General features: G+C 56.0%; 1 protein-coding gene across 21 annotated transcripts in view; it reads left to right on the forward strand.

Moving 5' to 3' along the window:
* The window catches only part of EXD3 (exonuclease 3'-5' domain containing 3), an 81,110-nt gene that overhangs the window by 5,493 nt on the left and 55,926 nt on the right, over positions 1–19,691 (forward strand). For 7 of the 21 annotated variants that reach the window (XM_049114914.1, XM_049114916.1, XM_049114917.1 and 4 more), the window contains 3 exons: positions 1,212–1,283; positions 2,964–3,065; positions 16,014–16,169. In XM_049114914.1, the coding sequence (XP_048970871.1) occupies positions 1,212–1,283; positions 2,964–3,065; positions 16,014–16,169 (330 nt within the window). Of the gene's footprint in view, positions 1–468; positions 668–1,211; positions 1,294–2,963; positions 3,066–7,430; positions 7,508–16,013; positions 16,170–19,691 lie in introns of all 21 variants that reach the window. The other 14 variants (XM_025475967.3, XM_049114920.1, XM_025475987.3 and 11 more) reach the window with 6 other exon arrangements.

Consider the following 19,691-nt stretch of genomic DNA (forward strand, 5'->3'; position numbering starts at 1 on the left):
GCTGTTCGTGAGTCTGGGAGCCAGGTCTGTCCTCCCAAGGCCTTCTGGGGACTGGATGAGGCCTACCAGGTTAGGGACGGTCATCTGCCTCAGGACAAGACTACCGTCCCGACTGTCAGTCTCCTAGAAAATGCTTTCTGGGCACTTGGGGGCTCCAGCGACCTGGACTATGGTCCGGAATTCCAGTCCCAACTTGCGTTCCCTCGCCCCTCCGTGCCCCTGCACCAGGTGCTCTTGCCTCTCTCTCTAGTGGTTGACCCACTAGGTGGCACCATGGCTTTGCTGGGTTGACACATAGGATGAGCCATCTCCGCAGCTGGGCCCAGAAATGCTCCCACGGACATGCTCTGTCCTTTCTCCACTGAGCAAGCCTCCTGGCCCCATGGTGCAGGGGGTACTCGGGTCCTGGATGGCTCGGCTCTTGCTCAAGACCTGACTCACCTTCCACATTGGTGTCCTCCTTCCCAGGATGGGCCTATGAGTCCTGTGACCTGGGAGCCACGGCTCCTCCCTGTGTGACCTGAGGGGAAGAGGGCTGAGTCCTGACTTGGCAGACCTGGAGGCCCCCCAGGAAGCTCCCTCAGCGAACGTCCATGGGCCTGGGCCCCTGAGGACCTGCTTCCTCACCTTTGGGCCTGGGTTTCCTGACCCATTAGCCTGGAAGATGGTACCCACAGCGTGATCCTGTCCCTCCCACCTGCGCGGACATCCCTCCCACTCTCATTTTCCTGCCTTCCCTGCAGGGCCTGTCCTGCGGCCCACCAAGGTCCCACCTGGGGCTCCTCAAAGCTGACAGCTGCAGCACCCACACCCCGCCCTCATCCTCGCATCTCATGCCTCCTGACACCCCATCACCCACCCACACCTCCAGTCCCGTTCCCTTCATCTGGGCTGCAGGAGTGCGGCCGAGGTGCCCAGTCTCACCCTGAACCCCAGCCTCAGATAGGGGTCCACTCGCTCCTTCCTCCTGTGCCTTAGCCCAGTCCAGGACCTGACTACTGGCTTCCAGAGGAAATGGAAGTAGCCAGAAGGGACCCCTATGTAGGCACCCACAGGTCTGCCCCCTCCCTGACACTGTCCCTCTCCCACTCCAGCATGGTTTCCTGATGGAGTCAGCCCATCATCATACTGTCATTCTTCCCGTCTTGGCCCCCCTTCCTCCCAGAGCCCACACCCACCTGCCCTGGCCATGTCTTTACTCCCCTTTGCAGCAGAACTGCCTGAAAGACTTGGAGTGACCAGTGACCAGTGTCCGGTTCTGCTGTGTACATGTGGAAATCCGTGTATGAGCAGGTCACTTCTACAGTGTGCAGATCACTGTTCTTGTCCTATTCACAAGACTGAACAAGCATCACCTTATTCCATGGCTGGCTGGCATGCCCATCACCCTGCCCCTGCCCCGGCAACCACTGACCCCGTCTCTACAGACTTGGCCCTTCTGGGTGTTGCATGTCGATGGAACCGCACAATACATGGACTGTGTGTCTGGCTTCTCTCACTCAGCATCATGTTTTTGAGCTTCATTCGTGTTGTAGGTCCTATCAGAGTCTTGTTCCTTTTTAGGACTGAATGACACTCATCGTGTGGACGGACTCCACCTTTATCCGTTTACCTGATGATGGGCATTTGATTGGTTCCCACTCTGGCTATCGTGACAGATGCCTCAGTGAACATTTGTGTACAAGTTTTGTGTGGCCGAGTTTCAGTTCTCTTGGGTGCACATCCAGGAGTGGGATTGCTTTGGGGGTGCTGTCGTGTGGTCCCTCCATTGAACTTTGACTGCTACAGGTGGCTGCACTCTTGCATGTTTCCATCATGCTGCTTGCTCCTTCACTGGCTCTAGGCGCCCTTCCCACCATCACTTTACCCAAAGGCTAGTCAGGGTCACCAGCAATTTCCACATCTTGAGCCCCGTGGGGACACTGAGCATGCCTTGTCCTCCCCCCTTAGCACCTGTCCTCCAGGACATGACCTTGTCCGGGTCCCCTCTGTGCCCTGGCTACCCTTCTGCCTCCCCTGGGCTCCATCCTCCCTGTGGACTTACTCCCCAGTGCTCTGGTTGTTTGGATTACCATTGAGGAGTCTGCTGCATCTGCTCTTGTATCAGCTTCTTTCCTCCTGTAATGAAAAGATGAAAGACGAAATAAAAAGACCCGTCTCCCTGGCTGTCACTGTACTCTAATGTGTACTGCAGCCCTATTAATAGCAGCCCCAAGCTAGAAACCCCCTTCGTGTCCTGCAGTGGCTGACTGGCCAAGCCAACTGTGCACCTGAGTGAGGAGATGCGAGGTGGTGCCAGGATGCGCGACGGGGACAGTGGCTTATGGGCCTCCTGGGAGCGAGCTGAGCAAGAGGAGGTTGCCTACTTGGACTCAATTTATATGGCTTTCTTACTGGACCCATTGTATAAATGGGGAGCCGATGAGCAGTTGCTTGGGGTTGCTGACAGGTTACTGCCATAGGCGGACTGGCCTGTTCGGTCCCCGGGGTTGTGATGTAGCTCCTGGAGGTGACACCTGGAGGACATTTCTCTCAGAAGTACGTGTGCATCTCTACTTACCGCAAAATAAATGTTTGATTTAAAACAGCTTTTATTTTTAATTTTTAAAAAGATTTATTTATTTATTTATTTGTGATAGACAGAGAGAGAGAGAGAGAGAGAGAGGCAGAGACACAGGAGGAGGGAGAAGCAGGCTCCATGCCGAGAGCCCGACATGGGACTCGATCCCGGGACTCCAGGATCGCGCCCTGGGCCAAAGGCAGGCGCTAAACCGCTGAGCCACCCAGGGATCCCCTAAAACAGCTTTTAAAGAAGGTTTCAATGAAAGGTTTTACTGTCTTACAGACATCCTGAAGGTTGGGATGATTAACGAGTCTGAGACTGTTCCAGCTCTGAAACTTAACTGCTTAACTATCATGTAGAAAACTTCCTTCCATCTGAGCTAACATCTATTCCCATGTAGGCATTGAAGCAGCTGGAGTGGCCACAGCACATGTGCCCATCTGTGCAGACCCCACAGTTCCTACTCAGGGGAGGAGCCCAGGAAAAGGAGCTGTTTCCTCAGGTAAGAATGTGATGCAGATGGCGGTCAGCATTGTCACAGATCTATTTTTAAAGGAATTGTGGTTAATTCAGGAGCACAGATGCCAAACAGGCAGGAATTGCTTTTAGCCCAATACAAGGGAGTTGGGTCTTTTTCTTTCCTTTTTAAACAATAGGCATGTCCCAGGAAAAAAAATAAAATAAAAATAAATTTTTTTCTCTTGGGAAATAAAAACAGCCTTGGATTGATTGGAATGCTTGGTGCTGGAGACCTGCTTCCTGAGCCCTGGCCCGCCCGGGGCTACATCTAACTCGGGGTCACCCAGCACCTCCCCAGAGGCTTCAGTGAGGTGCACCCACCAGCCGCCATGTCTCTAAAACCCAGCACTAGAGCCTGTTTATGGGCTGCTGACTGTGGACACCAGGCAGCCTGGACCTCTGACACCCCAGAAACCTTGAAGAGGAAAACCAGGACCAGGACGGCAGCCGTGCAAACATGAAGCAGCTCAGGAGTCATTTTCTTTAAGGTTCAGAGTTGAGACTGTAAAACTGGGAAAGTTTTAACACAATCCTGCAGGATCCCTAGTGGTCAGGGGCCTGTAGGAGTCTGGCCTATGGGCATCAGAGACCGCATCACCACTCCTCTGCTCTCACAAACCTAAGCCACTGCCAGTTACTTGCTTCTCAGTGTCAAATGGAAAAGCATGTTGCCACTGGTCCCTGAGCTCCTTTCTACATGCAGCCCTTGCAAGGGGGTATCTGGGCCAGGATTGGAAAGTAGGAACGAAGACAGTCCCACCGCCATCTGCGGGCCCTGCACTGTGGCCATTTTGAGGGCCAGGGCCCATCTCTGGAGGCAGGAAGGGGACAGGATGAGCGCCCTGGAGCACACCTGCAGGGTCACGTCATGGCCGACAAATCCAGTACAACAGCCTGTGGAAAAGGGAAGAGCGTATGTTACATGAAATGAATGAGCAAGTGGATGACACCTTGAGACATGCAGGGGTGAGTCCTGAGGCCAAAGGTTCAGGGTCCTGTCCAAGGAGCCCCCCAGGAGAAAGCGCGAATCGTTTAGAAGACAGAGAACCCAGCCTACACAGCAGTTCCGGAGGTCAGAAGGAAGCCAGATATCCAAGGGCCGTTATGAGGAAGAGGAAGGCACAGAAGCCCATATTTAGTCAAAAAGGAAGAAAATCATGCCCAAAAAAGTAAAAAACAAATGGAAGATACTAAAGGGAAGAAGTGAGAGTTCATGAAGAAAAAAGCCTGGGATGCCTGGGTAGCTCAGCGGTTGAATGCCTGTCTTCTACTCAGAGCGTGATCCTGAGGTTCTGGGATCAAGTCCCACATAAGGCTCCCTGCATGGAGCTTGCGTCTCCCTCTGTCTGTGTCTCTGCATCTCTGTATCTCTCATGAATAAATAAATAAAATCTTTTAAAAAGAGAGAGAGAGGGAAAAGCCTAAGTAAGTAAATCAGAAAGTAAAAATTAGTAAGACCCAAAACAAATTCTTAAAAAGACTAGTGAAATAAATTTCTGACAAGACTAAGGAAAGAGAAGAGAAGTAAACGAGGCTCCGCATGAATGAGAGGAGAAGCACACCTGTGCCGCGTCCACACCAATACTGGGGTCATACGTGGGGAAAACCTCAAGAAACTGATGACCTCCAGCAATCCAATCTGCCTAGACCCGAAAGGAAGCAGGCAATGAAAGACCCAGCAGGCTGTGAGCCCTGCCTTGTGGGCCTTGGGCCAGCAGCCCAGCTGTGCACAGGTGCACAGGTGCGCATTCACAGCCACGCAGGCGCTCTGGCTTGGACACAGGCCCCTGGCCTAGCTGAGCCCAGAGACCCCACACAGGACCACACAGCCACACCGCCTCCAGTTCCTGACCCCTGACCCTGCATGGGACGGTAAACATTGTTCTGCTCTGAGCCACCGAGTTTGGCGGCAGCACATGACATGGGAGGCTCATGCCATCGGGTGGACCACAGGGCAGAGCTGGGGCCCTGGGGGCCCTGGAGAGATGGCTCCACTGCAGAGGGCACCTGGTGTCCAGTGGGCAGGGGCCACCTCCCGCATGGCCTGGGGTGGGGGAACCAGCCGGCAGGTGCTCTATCTCCTTTCCAAAGCTAAGGTTTCCTCGTAGTTTCACTTTTGTTTTAAGGATTTGAAAAGTGTGTTTATTGAGAGAGAGTGTGCGTGAGTGTAAGTGGGAGGGAGAGACACAGCAGGCTCCTGCTGAGCCAGAGCCCAGCGTGGAGCTTGATCCCACGACCCCAAGTTCATGACCTGAGCCAAAACCAAGAGTCCACCGCTTAACCAAAGGTGACACTTGGGCCCCCTGATTTTAACTTTTAAGATATCATTTGTGGTTTTCTTTTTTTTGTGTAAATACAAAGTGGAGTGTGTGTGTTGTATCATATTTAGCAAATAAAAAAAAAATGAAATAGAAAGGAGGGGTGGGCTGCACCCCCAGCGCCTGCGTGTCCTCCTGGCCTGTGTTTGGTCTGGCGCCCCTGGGTCGGGCATCCTGTGGCACACGCCATAGCACTGTGCTCACGTAAATACAGCCATCTGCTACATGGTGAGGTCGTTTCTTCCTATGACATTGAATGTTTCTGTACGATATCATTTTTAAGTAGCCATTCATCATTCCCAGGGTTCCCAGCCCATACTGGCAGGAGGCCCTCAGAGGGGCAGGGCCCCCCCCCACCGTGCCCCTGCTGCAGCCTGTACCTGGTGGGAAGGGTCCCTGCAGGGCCTGTTGGGTGAGGCCCCGGGCAGAACAGGCAGAACGCAGGAGGCTGGTTCCTCCCTGGGCTGCAGCTGCAGGGCTGAAGCCACTCAGTGAACCAGAGCAGCCCTGACCACGTGCACACTGCTGCGTGCTTGCAGAAAGCCTTCATGGCCAGCAGGGAAGCAGCAGTGTGAGCCCCTCCCACAGCTGCTCCAGACACCACCACCCCCTCCACGTGGTTACTTGCCTGTGTTTTAAATTGTTAATTTTTAAAGAAAGGAATGACTCTTGAGTTAAATCAGTAAGTTAAAAATCACTCCCACTAGGATGGATAAGACAGAAAAGGCAGAGACACCAGCATGTGTTGGCAAGAATGTGCAGAAATCAGGACCTCTGTGCTCTGTGGGGGAAGCTGGGGGAAGCAGCTCCTCACCGGCAAAACACAGTTGCTTGGCCCAGCTCAGCCCAGCTCTGGCGTCCACAGAGAATCAGCAGCAGGCACCTATGTGGGCACCGTGCCGACATCGGCAGCAGCACAGGCAGAAATCACCCAGGTGACTGTGGCCTGTCTGTACCGCAGAACATTATCCAGCCACGGAAGGGGAGGGGTGCCAGCATGTGCTGCACCATGGTTTGGCCCCAACAACTGCAAACTGGGTGACACGTCTTGGTGCGTGTCCAATGCTGGCCAGCCCCCGGAGACGGCATGGATTTGGGTGGGGGAGCGACTGCTGATGGCTCCAGGGTGATCCTGTTGCATGGAAAATGTGCCAGGATGAGGCAAGTGTAATGTTCTCTTGAACCTAAATGTACTAAAAACGCTGACTTGTGTGCTTTGAAAGAGTAGGTTTTATGCTATATTATATATCATTAAAGCTTTAAAAAAATCCCTGAGATGTGGATGCAGACATTTAATTTGGCCTTAAAACCAATGGAAACAGCTTTCCAATTAGTGTTCTCGTTTCACCGAAGAGACATGAGCGGCCCCTGTTTTCGGGATTCAGGCCACGCACCCCCCGTGTGTGGGGTGGCCACCCAGCCCCACCTGCGTTTGGAATTTGGGGACAGCACAGTGAGTCCCCCGATGCTGTTGTGTGGAGCAGGGCTGTGGCCTGGCTCTGTGCCTGTCATGCTGCGTGGATCTAGGCGTGGCATCTCTACTGGGGCACCTACAGGCCATTCTGCTGTCTGCCCCGGTGCTTTCTCAGTCCAGACCAGTGCGCCCAGCAGAGATAGGTGAACCACATGTGTAATTTTAAGTTTTGTGGTATGAACACTAAAAATATAAAAGGAGAAGATGAGGTGCAGCTGGCTGGCTCTGTCAGTAGAGCGTGCATCTCTTCATCTCTAGGTCATGAGTTCAAGCTGCTGGGTGGGCATAGAGCTTGCTTTTAAAGTAAAAAAAAAAAGGCAAAGTTAATTTAATTTATTTTTTAAAAAGATTTTATTTATTTATTCATGAGAGACCCAGAGAGAGAGGCAGAGGTGGGGAGAAGCAGGCTCCCTGGGATGTGGGACTCGATCCCAGGACCCCAGGATCATGCCCTGAGCTGAAGGCAGACACTCAACTGCTGAGCCCCCCAGGCATCCCGGCAAAGTTCATTTTATTTATTTATTTTTTTCATTTTAATTCTATATTCTAACTCCAGTCTTCCCTGGATATCACCATTTCCACCTGTGATGATATAAGAAGTCAGTGTTGAGGCCTCTTATGCTATTAACCAAGGTACGTCTTGCACTTAAAGCAGGAGGAGGCTGGGCAGTGCAGGGCCAGGAGGGGACAGTCCCTCAGAGAGGGTGATGGCATCTGCAGCTCTGCAGCTGGCGCCGATCCCATGCCCTCTAACCCACCTCCACCGTGTTCTTGCCACGGGCGTCGTCAGTAAGGGGGTGACAGCATCCTGAAGGCCCAGCGGACTGGGAGCACACGTGGGACCTAGGGAGGTCTCATCTCTCAGAAGGGCCCCAGCTCATGGTGAGGCAGCTCCGGGGGTGCAGCATGGGAGCTGGCAGTCCCATCATCACCCCAAGATGAAGGGCCTAGGGTCCACCTGCAGGGTTCACACAGCAGGCACCTTGGTTAACCATGGTGTGTGCTGCGGCCTGCTGTCCTGGATGGACGGATGGACAGACGGATAGTCAGAGGGCAGAGCACCGGCCCGCTGCCTACACTGGGCTCCTCAGCCACAATGCAGCTTCTTTCGAGGTCCTTTAATTTCCACCTTTCTGGGTTATTCAGACGGCAGCTTTAGGTCAGGAGACACCAGGAAGTGTCCGGGGCACACTGCTGGTCCTGAGCCAGGAGCCTGGTGGGGAGACCCTGGGGCTGAAGGATGTGCTGGGCCCACACTGCCTTGCCTCAGTGGCACTGAGGGGTGAGCCAGGTCCCAGCCGGGCCGGGCCTGCGTGTGGTTCCCGTGCCTTCACTTACCACACACTGCCCACTTTGCCGTGCTGCTGGCCCAGAACCCCTGCTGGTGCCTGCTGGTGGGGGGCTCTGTCTGAAGGGGGTGATGCCCCTGGGAGGGTGACCCTGCTCAGGTGCCCGCCCTGGCTGGGGCTGGTTGAATGACTGGCTTTCAGGAGGTCTTAGGTCTGGCTTGGTCAGGGTGCCGAGCGGCAAGGCTGGGCCGGCTGGGCCATCAAGGGCCCAGCAGTGTCCGAAACTTCCTGCAAATGCTGAGTGGGCCGGGTCGACTTTGAAAGTAAAATAGCCGGTTATTTTAGCCACAGAATGGCTTGACTTGGGGATGGCGCGGGAATAGTGCTCAGGACGCACAAGTTGTGGCAAAGCCTAGAAAGTAGAACAGGGAGGACGTTGCCAGCGGCTGCCTCAGTGGGCGCTTCTCAAGTCCCTGGGAGGAGAGCTGAGTTCCCCTGTGCGGCTGTGGCTACCGTATGTGAGGGCTGGGAGCGCCCCCTGCTGGTCCTCATGTACCCTTGAGGCTTCCTTGGGCAGGGGGCGGGTCACCCCACTGGGCGCCCAGGTAAGCTCCAGGGGCTGGGGGGTTGCCTGGCTGCACCTCCTGCAGGTGGTTTTGCCATGGGGCCTCAGCGGGGGGGGACTGGGCCCCTGAGGCAGACGTTCTGATGCGTCGATTGGTTGGTTCCCAGTGGGAATGTGTCCTGACGCCTAAAAGAGTTGCACATGTTGACTGTTTTAAGCGGAGGTTCCGAAGTTGCCAGGAGGCACTCACCGGCAGGCTCTGGAAAGCTGGGCAGCCCTGGCAGGGCTTGCAGGCTCCAATCCACATTTTCAGCTAAAGACAACTTGGACCCCACACGACTTTTTTTGCTTTAAAGTGAGGTCAGGGGCAGCCCCTGTGATGCAGTGGTTTAGCGCTGCCTGCAGCCCAGGATGTGATCCTGGAGACCCTGGATGGAGTCCCACGTCGGGCTCTCTGCATGGTGCCTGCTTCTCCCTCTGCCTGTGTCTCTGCCTCTCTCTCTCTCTCTCTCTCTCTCTCTCTCTCTCTCTGTCTCTATGAATAAATAAATAAAAAATCTTAAAAAAAATAAAGTGAGGTCAGGTAAAGCAGTTTGCTGCAGGGTGAACCAGACCTTGGTGGTACATAGGCTTCCCTGGGCCACTGCCCCTGCCTGGGGGATTCAGATTCCAGGGTCCAGATGAAACACAGGTTGTGAAGGAGAGCTGCGCAGGGTTCAGTGGCCTCACCCTTGCCCGAGGAGGACGGTGGATCTGTGTGCCTGCCCCAGGGTTGGTCTGGGGACACAGCCCTCACCCACCGCCAGCTTCCATGCTCCTCGGAGAAAAGGGGGAGGTAGCCTGTGGCCTCTCTTGGAACGGTAGGGGCATCTTGGAACGAGAGCCATTGGGTCGTCTGCCTCCGTCCTGAGCTGACCAGCATTGCGGTGGCTGCCATGCAGAGATCATGGGGGCCATGCAGTTGGTCCGGGACTCCGCGTGGGGAGAGCCGCCCCAAGGGGAGAATAGACTGCAGGGCAGGGCTCCTCTCATGCTGACCTGGTGTGAAGGGCTCAATGCCCTGCACTGACGTTGCTCATCATTAGGATTAGGATTCTGATCAAATGGGGGTGGCCTGGGGCGCTGGCTTTGCTGGAGGGAGGGCTGTAGATGGGCTGTCCGCAGCCTCCCCTGGAGACCCTTCAGCAGCCCCTCTGTGGCCTGCCGCCCTGGGAAGCATAGGGAGCCGCCTGCAGTAGGACCCAGAGACGAGGCCGGGAGGAGGAGCCACCACGTGGCCCTTGGTGATCCCTGCAGGACCTGGTGCTTGGCCCTTTTCCTTGGATGGGAGACACCCGAGGAGCTCCCACCCTTACTTCAACTCCTCGCTCTTCCCCACCCCAGCCCTCTGTCCAGGGATGCGGGCCCCACATGCGTTCCAGGAGCTTACTGCCCGTGGTGGGTCTGTGGATGGACCCTGCCTGAGAGACGGTTCTGGACACATGTAGCACGCTGTGAACTGTCAGGGGCTCCAGAAACGTTCGACAGTGGTGCTGACAGTGTGTAGCAGGCCCAGCCAGCACTTTGGCTTGCTGAGGCTTGCAGGCCGCCGAAGGTGACCCTGCGAGGAACGGGGTCTGAGTGAGGTGTGTCTGCTGGGGCAAAGGAATGACCGGAGGAGGAAACGGGCAGGGCTCCCGGTGGCTCCTGGGACAGGGGGACCCCAGGGACCTGGGGTGTGTCCTGTTTGCCCTGTTGGGGACCCTCTGGTGGGCCTCGAGGGTCTCCTCAGCATGGCCCCCCAGGGGACTTGTGACATTGGACCGCCCCCTCAGGACCCCAGGAAAGGGCCAGCAATAAACAAACAGCGGGACAGATTGATACTGGACCTGGTGGGCATCTGTGAGCAATGAAAGTGGCTCATCTGCTACGTGTGGGACCAGCAGGTGAGGACAGTCCACTCACTCCAGCTCCTGGCCCTCCCCCTGAAAGCCCACCCCACTACCTGTGTGCCTTGGGGGCCTGCCCCAAGCTCCCAGTGTGGGGGTGCCCGAGTCTCTGTCTGGGGGGCATGTCTTTGGGTGGGGCAGTGATAAGGAGGGCCCTGGCAGGGCCAGGTATGGGCAAAGCCAAGTGGGGTTAGGCACAGGGGTGGGGGGTGCTGGTAGGAGATGGGTGGGTCCATGGTCACGGTGGGGCAGGGGCAGTGGTGGCCAGGCCAAGGGTAGTCCAGGGGCCCTGGGGAAGCCTTGGTTGCCCAGCTGGAGCACCTGGTTCTAAGGCAATCACCATGTGTGACATTTATCAGCCACTTGAGCTACTCAGAAAGTGTAAGAAAACACTTGTGACTTCAGAGCAAGATCCTGGAGGAGACCCGCAACGAAGAGAAATTATGATTTTCTACGTTAAAACAGGAGTTATGCCTAAAGCATCTCCCCTCTGCCCTTCTGTGTCTTGAGTTAGGAGACAGGAGTTTGTTGTCAGGAGCATGCTGGGCCTGCAGTGATGACACGTGGGCTCCGAAATGCCCGAGGGCAGCAGCGGGGTAGGAATGCTGACCCTCACCAGCCGTCTCTGCAGAGAGACAGGCGCCCAGGGTGACGGGGAGGGGGGTGGGGAGGGGGATGACCAGAAGGGTAATGTGCTGTGACTGTAGCTTTTTATAATTTGTGTGAATTTTTCAAAGTTTGCAAATTTATGTCATATTCCAAATGTCCTACGATACGCACGATTGCCTTAGTAAACTAAAAAGTCAACTGAAAGCACATCAAAGTGAACAGTGGTGGAAGGAAAGAGCTGGGGGAAAACTCTGGTCTCGTCCCAGTGGAGGCTGCTTCCTCACCTGTAAAAGGGATGTCAGCCCTCTGCTCTCTTGCAGGGTCGGAGCTGGGTGCCCCTGCCCCTCAGCCCCTTCCCCATAGAACCAGAGCACCAGCACCGCTGCCATCCTGGAAAAGGACCAGCAGGTGTCCGGGCCCCCGTTGTGGCCGAATTGTGCCTCCAGAAACACTCACACGGTGAAGCCCTAACCCTCAGCTCCTCAGACTGTGATCGTATTTGGAGATGGGGTCTTTCCAGAGGTGATTCGGGTAGAACGAGGCCACTAGGATGGGCCCTAATCCAATCTGACTGGTGCCCCTTATGATGAAGAGATGGGGAGCCATCTGGGGGAGGACAGCCGTCTGCATATCAAGGAGAGAGGCCTCTGGAGGAACCAGCGCTGCCAGCACCTGGGTATTTGACTTCCAGTGTCCAGAACTGTGAGAAGTCATGTTTTTATTGTTTTACCCTCCCATCTGTGCTGCTTTGCTTTGGCCATCACAGCCTCCCACCCTGGCCTGCAGGCTCAGGCTCTGGATGTTGTGGGGCTGCAGTGCCCTGTGGGGAGCACCCCTCATGTGGTCCCATCTCTTCCTTCCTGGTGAGGAGCCCAGGCTGAGCATGCAGGCATCTGAGCTGCGGTGGAGGAGTTGTGTGCACCTCTGGGCAGCGAAGGTGTGCGAGGGGAACACCAGGAACAGGGCTGGCCAGCCACACTGGGGGGGGTCAGTGCAGCAATCCTCAGGAAATGAGTGAGAGAGATGCAGCAGCACAGTGAGCGGAACATGTGCTCCGCCGAAGTGGGCTTACGCTAGGAGGCACAGGCACGGGCCCAGGACCACTGAGACTGGCTGCTGGCCTCTTGTCCCCACCTCACTTAACACCCACTAAAGTGACAGCAAAGGCATTTTAAAAAGACAGTTTTGCCTTTTTAAAAGGCAAAAATACTTCAGGGCAAAGAGGTGAAAAGACCCGTGGAGATGGAAAACAGCTGCCAAGTGTGGCTGTTCAGCAGCCTGACGACACCGAAGCCTGGGACAGAAGGGTGGCCTTCAGCCTGGCCACAGTGCTCAGGGAGCCTCCGGGCTGGAAATAGGGTCTCAGGACGTTTTCAGGGGGAGGGGTCGGCCCCCGACCCTCCTGGAACCTGGGTCGTGGCAGCCCCGTGCCCACCTGCAGGTGTGGATGGGAGCATCTCTTTCCAATAGTTAGTCCAAGAGAAGAGACCTTCCGGGCCCCCAGTTACAGGGAGGCCGGCCATCCCCAGGGCTGCCCCCTGCTCAGTCCCTAAGCAGCAGGCCAGCACCTCACTCCTGAATATGAGCAGTAGTCTCCAGACACTTAAGCAAAGCTCCTGAGAGGAAAGACTCGCTGGGTGAGCAGGAAAGAGGGCGTTGATATGGAAGAATGTGTAGAAAAACAAAGACTGAGTCATGAGGTCCCCTGGGGTGAAGGGAGAAAGAGCTCTTGATTAATGAAACTTTGATAGCAGAAATGAATAATTCAGTGAACATTTTGCAAAATAGAGTTAAGGAAATCTTTCCCAAAGGCAGAGACGTGGCAAGATAAGAAAATCAGAGATTCTTCCAGGAAGCCCCACATCTCAGTAAGAGGACTGACCCCACAAAGTGGAGAACTGGAGGTCAGCAATAATCGAGGAAAATAAGACAGGTCCCAGAGCCGAAGGGCAGAAGGGCACCCAGTGCCCACCCACCCATCCTCCTGAGCCCCTGGATGCTGTTAGGGGAAGGCCCTTCAGGAGGAGACCAGCTTCCTACATGCAACTGGGAGTCATGTGGCTTCAGACTCTGGGCACTGCACGGGGTGGGAGAAGACAGTGTTGGACCCTTGGTATCATGTCTCTGGGGGGTGGCTTCTCACCTCCAGCCAGACACAGCCGAGCATCCAGCTGAGAGCTAGTGCCAGTGAAGACTTTCCCAGACAACCCAGGACTTGTTCACTGTTCTCCCTTTGCGATTCTTATCAGGAAGGTTCTAGAATAGGAGGGACACAGAAAGGTGAGGACTTGAAAGTCAAGGAATGCAGGATCATCCAGGAGGGAAAAGAGGACAGGAGTCCCGGGGGGAAGCTGTGCCACAGGGCTGGAGGGCAGCTGTTCAGATGGAGGCAGGAGGACACAGGCCTGAGGAGAGGTGTTGTGAGGAACAGGAGAGTAAATGCACAGAGGTGTTGCAACACTGGTGGGTCCCATCAGTGGTGGCAATGCCGTGGAACAGCCACCAGTGAAGTGGGGTCATGTGTCCTTTGGCCTACCCTGCTCCCCCATTCTTTACATAGGATCCTCCCTCTCTCTCTCTCTCTCTCTCTCTCTCTCTCTCTCTCTTTTTAAGATTTTATTTATTTATTCATGAGAGAGAGAAAGAGGCAGAGACACAGGCAGAGGGAGAAGCAGGCTCCATGCAGGAAGCCTGACGCGGGACTCGATCCCGGGTCTCCAGGATCACACCCTGGACTGAAGGTGGCGCTAAACCACTGAGCCACCCAGGCTATCCGGATCCTTTCTCTTGATCTGTCTTCAGGTTCCCCGATTCACCTGCCATTTCCAATCCACCATCCAGCCTGGTCAATGAATTGTTCATTTCCGTTATTGTACTTTTTACTGGAGAATTACCATGTGGTTCTTTTGTATAGTTTCAGATAATTTTCATTTTCTCTTATCTGTTTACTCATTAAGAACATGTTTTCATTTACTTTTTTTTGGACGTGTTTTCCATTCGTTTTTCACACTTATGACAGTTGTGTTTGTCCCTGATAAATCCCACATCTGAGCCACTTGGAGTTGGATTCTATTAACTGTTTTTTTTTCTCCTTGATTATGGGTCATATTTTCCTGTTTCTTGGTGGATCTTATGATTTTTATATTATGTACAGAGCATTGAACGATGCATTGTAGCAACTCTGGATTCTGTTATTATCTTCCTATGAATAATGTTGATTTTTGTTCTAGTAGGCAGTTAATTCCTAGCTGGTTACCTTTGATCAGGTGAGCATGGCTTGACATTTCATGAGGGTGGATCTTTAGCTTGGTGGCCTCAACCTACAAAGGGCCCCCGTGTTGATTTTATTGGAGCTTGGGTATCTTGGCAGGGCAGGTCGAGAGTGGGGCTTACTCTAGGCATTTCCCTAAGGTCTGGCCTTCCTGGAGTCCCAGCTGGATGGGGCAGTGTTGCCTGGGCTGGAGTCTTGTATGTCCTGCACAGCTTGACCACAAGTGTTTCTGTTGCAGTCTAAGTGCCACAACAACCATTTCTGGGATCCCTGGGGACCCTGTGTTGCTCATACACACCTCTGGCTGTTCCAGTCGCCCCTCTTGCCAGGGCCCTGCTCCACAGAGGTGCATATTGCCCCCTTGCCCGGGTGGAAGGCTGTGCTCTCTGGACTCCAGATCAGTGGTCTTGACGGGAACACGGCCTCTGGATGGGAGCCATCATCCTAGGGCCCCCTGGGCACTGTTCTCCCATCAGGAAGCACCACTATGGGTTGCCTGCTATCTAGAAGTCAGTGGCTAAAACATGTCCCGTTGATGTCTGTAGTGAGAGGACCGGCCCTGCATCTCCCACATGGCCAGAGCAGACGTCTGGAGCAAACTCAGCAAGATAAGAAGAATACCCACAGTCTACCCATGGCTCAGCTGTGGGCCATATTTACAGTTATGCTCATGTCTGCTGTAAATAGTGAGCCACAGCAAGACTCCCACACAGCTGTCTCTGGAGGTTGCGGGTAATGCAGGCAGACTGGGGTGTGATAGTGAATTCTTACCTTGAAGTTGGTCAGTCACAGGAAGGACTGGAAACTGAAGAAATAACCACAGCAGCATATTATTTAGAAACGTGAACAAGGCGCGTCTGGAGGCTCAGGAAGTGAAGCGTCAGGTCATGATCCTGGGGTCCTGGGATCGAGCCCCGCACGGGCTCCCTGCTCATCAGGGAGGCTGCCTCTCCCTCTCCCTCTGTCACTGCTCCTGCTTGTGTGCTCGCTTGCTCTCTCTCTCTCAAATAAATACATAAAATCTGTTTTTAAAATAAGAAATATGAATGTAAACATCTGCAGGGACAGCTGAAAAGTCTCCTGGGAATGGTTGCCTCTGGAGGAGTTTCAGGGAAGGAAGCTGAGCAGCTCTTGCCTTCTGTGCCTGTGTAAGGATTTGGGGTCACACAGGAGGCTCCGTGTGTCTTATTCAGATGCAAAGAAGACTGTGTATGTCTTTACAAGGCCCCATGTACACAGATTAAAGGAAGAGAAACAGAACAACCTCCGAACACAGAGCAGGGTGTTGTATAAAATAAATGTTCTCAGGAACCCTGCTGGCTGCTGGGTATAGGAGCTTGGTGCCTGGTGGGTGTGCTTGTGTGGGTCAGCTCATGGGTCCTCTCAGGTGGGCCCAGGTACATGCACCGTGACAGGAGAACCCTGGGTGGGCTGCCCACCAGCATATGAGCGTTGTCTCATTGTTCCTCCCTACCAGATCCTCACTCGGGCTGCCTGTGGCCTCCCCCAGCCCCCCCTTTGAGGATGGACCCAGCAGGTGCTGATGGAGACCCCGCTGCTGGCAACCTCGCTGCCGATGGCACAGCTGGTGACCCTGGAGGCAACCCTGTTGGTAGTGAGTACCATTCTGTGGGTGAGTCTGTGCCCCCTTAAGGGCCCGTCCAGCTGGGCTGCATTTGGAAGGGCTGGGTACGGGGTATGTGTGAGGAGCACCTATGCATCCTGGCTGTGTCCAGAGTGTACATGGGGAGGGGGGTATCTGTGTATGGGCAACACGTGTGTGCACCAGGCAGGCACCTGGGGGGAAGGCATCCCAGTGCTAAGCCCCATGTGGGGCTGGGGCATATGGGGCCACCCAGGAAATGTGCCAGCAGCTCTTGTGGTACAAGCTATCCCACAGTGGGCTGCCTGCTGGCCACTTGCTCAATGACTGCCAAGAGGACTGTCCTGGACCAGCACGCAGGGAGGAGGGCAGAGACAACACTGAAGGGTGTGGGGACCGCTGGGAAGGGTGGTGTTTCTGAGTCTGGCACTGCATGCACTGTCCCTGGGAGGCAGGCTGTGTCTGCAAAGCAGGGGCCCAAGAGCCCATGTGGCACTGCCCAGTGCCAAGGCCTGGAGCAGGCTGGTACAGGGCACAGGCCCTGGGTCCTGACCAGAAACAAAGGGTCTGGGTCTGTCTGGGCACAGAAACCCCCTTGGAGGATAAGGGAGGCATTTTCACTTGGGGCCGTGGATGGGTCAGCAAGGAGCTGTTTTCTCATTCCCGCCCTGAGAATGGCCACTGGTGCTGGGTGGCCATGGCCTCCCCGTGTTCTCCCCATTGTTCCCCACCTCCTGGGTTGTCATGTCAGGGGTCAGCTCTGGCCATTGAGCCAGCCAGAGACAGGACTGTGGAGGCTGGGTCTGGGGGTGCAGCCGGTACCCACAGGGGTCATAGGTGCACAGGGGATCTTGAGGCCCCTCCCTCTCTCAGGGCCTCACCCAGGACTGTGTCTGCCCATCCCCTGGGGGCCACAGGTAGGAGGGGCCTTGCGTTGCCGCACTTCCTGACCTGCGGAGTCTGTGACCCTAAGAAATGAGCAGGGAGTGCTTGCAGTGAACCACAACACCGCCCCCCCAGGACAGGCTTTGCCTCTGCTTGTCCCTAGATGTGCTCAGCAAATCTTCCACATTGTTCCACATTTTATTCTGAAATGAGGTGCGTCATCTTTCTAAATTCCTGCTGTCAGTAGGATCCTGCCTTCCAGCACATTCCCTAACGTGCCCTGGGCTCCGCCACTCAGGGGACCCTGGTGTGTGGTGACATCGCCGACAGGGACGGGAGCTTGCCTGTGTGGCCACCTGACTCCTTGTGACCTCCCAGGGCCAGCTGGACGCTGTAGGCACCAGAGCTGACAGCTGGTGGGGACTCAGTCCCAGAGGCTCATGACCTGCTGGAGGAAGCAAGACAGCAGGGCCTGTCATCCTACTTCCCCAACGGGGCGGCCCCAAGTGGGGAGCTGAGCCCACCTGCCTGTGGGGCCTGGATGCCGTGGGGTAGCCTCAGGGGGTTTCTGGGCAGCAGGGCTTGCACGTGGAGCCTGGAGGACTGCCCATTGTCCTCGTCTCCATGCCCTGCTCAGGGAGGCCTCACCCCCTTGTGTCCTGATGGGGATCAGGGACTGGGGACCAGGAGGGGCAGGCAGGTGTGCTGGAGAGGGTGGCCCTGCCTTGCCGAGGAGCCTCATGCCCCCATCCCGGGGGGCAGGATGCCCCCGACTGCCACAACGCACATCACCACAGAGGTCCTGGGCTCCCGTGCTGGGTGGTGCTGTGGGATGTGCAGGCATGATGGGCTTGTGTCTTGGCCCCTCCTCAGGGCAACAGCCAGGGTGGGGACAGCCATCCCCGGGGGTGGGGGTGACACTGCCAGGACCCACAGACAAGGCCCTGCCCGAAGCAGCACTGGTGGCAAGTGGGATCACAGAGCAGTGCAGGGGCCTGTGTGGGCCAGAGGAGGCCACAGCCAGGACGCGGTCTCCACACAGACTATGTGGGGACGGGAGGCCTGGTGCCCTCCCTAGTTCAGCCACACCAGCCATGGTTCCAGAGACTTCACCACCCCAGCTCTACCTGTGAGAAACGCCCACGGTACTTACTGTATGTCTTCCACCCATGTCATGACAGGACACAGCAGGCAGCTGTGGCAGCCAGCAGCATGGCTGCGTTTTCTGGGGTGCATCTGTCCATAAAGTGAGGTGCTGAGGCAGCTCAGGTGCTGTGTGTGAAGTGGGGTCTGTCTGTCCTGCCCGCCCATCCCTATGTGTCTTGTCCTCCTGTCACCACCTTGGGAGCATCACGGGGCAGCCAACAGCTCTCCGTGTCTGGTGGGCACCAAAGAAGCAGGACAGGAAGGGATGGAGCAGGGGGTGGGCTGCCCCCAGCCCCTCACAACTGGATCCCCCAAGCTCCCAGCCACTCACGACTGGAGCCTCCAGCCCCCTGGCCCCTCATGGCTGGAGTGGGTGCAGGGACAGCCAGTGAGACACACACAGCCTGGGCGGGGGGTGCAGGTGTGATGCCCGAGGCTGGGTCACTGTACAATGTCCTCTGTACGCACAGCCCCCACCCCGCCCCAATAAGGAGTCATGAGAGGGGTCAAGGGCCATCTGTCTCAGGCCCTGCACCTGCTGTCTGGCCGTCTGCCAGCAGGCCCAAGGCATCAGGGCAGTGTTGGCTGTGAACTTGGTCCTGCCCAGCCCTGGGCCCGGATGGGAAGGTGGGGGCCACAACAGGCCGTGGGCATGACCCATGTCCATCCTGTGGACAAGAGCCCCTCATACCAGGCTCCTACCTGGACTCCTACCTGAATCTGTGGGTCAGGGCAGCAGGGACCCAGGCCCTCCCGGTCCTGCGCGGGACCCTGCAGAGTGACTCTTAGCGTATCTGTTCCTTCAGACAAATGCCTCCCAATGCCCTCCCTGTCTGTGTCTTCAGGGGGCGTCAGTTCGGGAGCCTCCCCTCAGCTTAGAGGACCACCCTGCCCACAACCCGCACCCACCCACATCACCCTGCCCACTCACACCTGCCTCAGGTCCCCTCCAGCTGCACCTAGGGCTCCCAGGTGTCTCCCTGAGGCCCCTCGAGCTGTTGACTGGGGTTGGGTGTACACTGTCCTAAGCTCACTGGGAAGCACCCAGCAAAGCCAGTGTGGTCACTGCCCCGGAGGGACGGACAGTGGCCTCTTGGCCAGTGTGGGGGACCAGTCCTGGCTGTGGAGGAAGCAGCTGCGTGCAGGGCTGTCCCCTTAAACGCTGGAGGCAGAATGGGGCGCTGTCCTCTCTGAACCTATCCATGATGTGCCAGTCTCCTGCAGGGTCCTCTCCACAGGTGGGAGTCTTTTCGTGAGAGTGTTTTTTGGGAGACCTCTCCACCCAAAGGCATCAAGATACTGTCCCAAAGGCTCAGTTTATGTGTTTCCCACACTCAGCTGTGGGGCTGAGTGCGTGTTTTCCATGGGTGTGAGGCGGGGGATGCTTCAGCATGCTCAGCAGGGACACAGGGTGCCGGTGCCACAGGGCTGTCCAAGGCGTGCCCAGCTCAGGCTGGGGGCGATGACGTGGGTCCAGATCCATCCTCTCCAGGCTGGTGCCATGCTGGGTGGGGGTCTTGC

The sequence above is a fragment of the Canis lupus genome, chromosome 9 (genome assembly GCF_003254725.2).
Source record: "Canis lupus dingo isolate Sandy chromosome 9, ASM325472v2, whole genome shotgun sequence".
Classification (NCBI taxonomy): domain Eukaryota; kingdom Metazoa; phylum Chordata; class Mammalia; order Carnivora; family Canidae; genus Canis; species Canis lupus.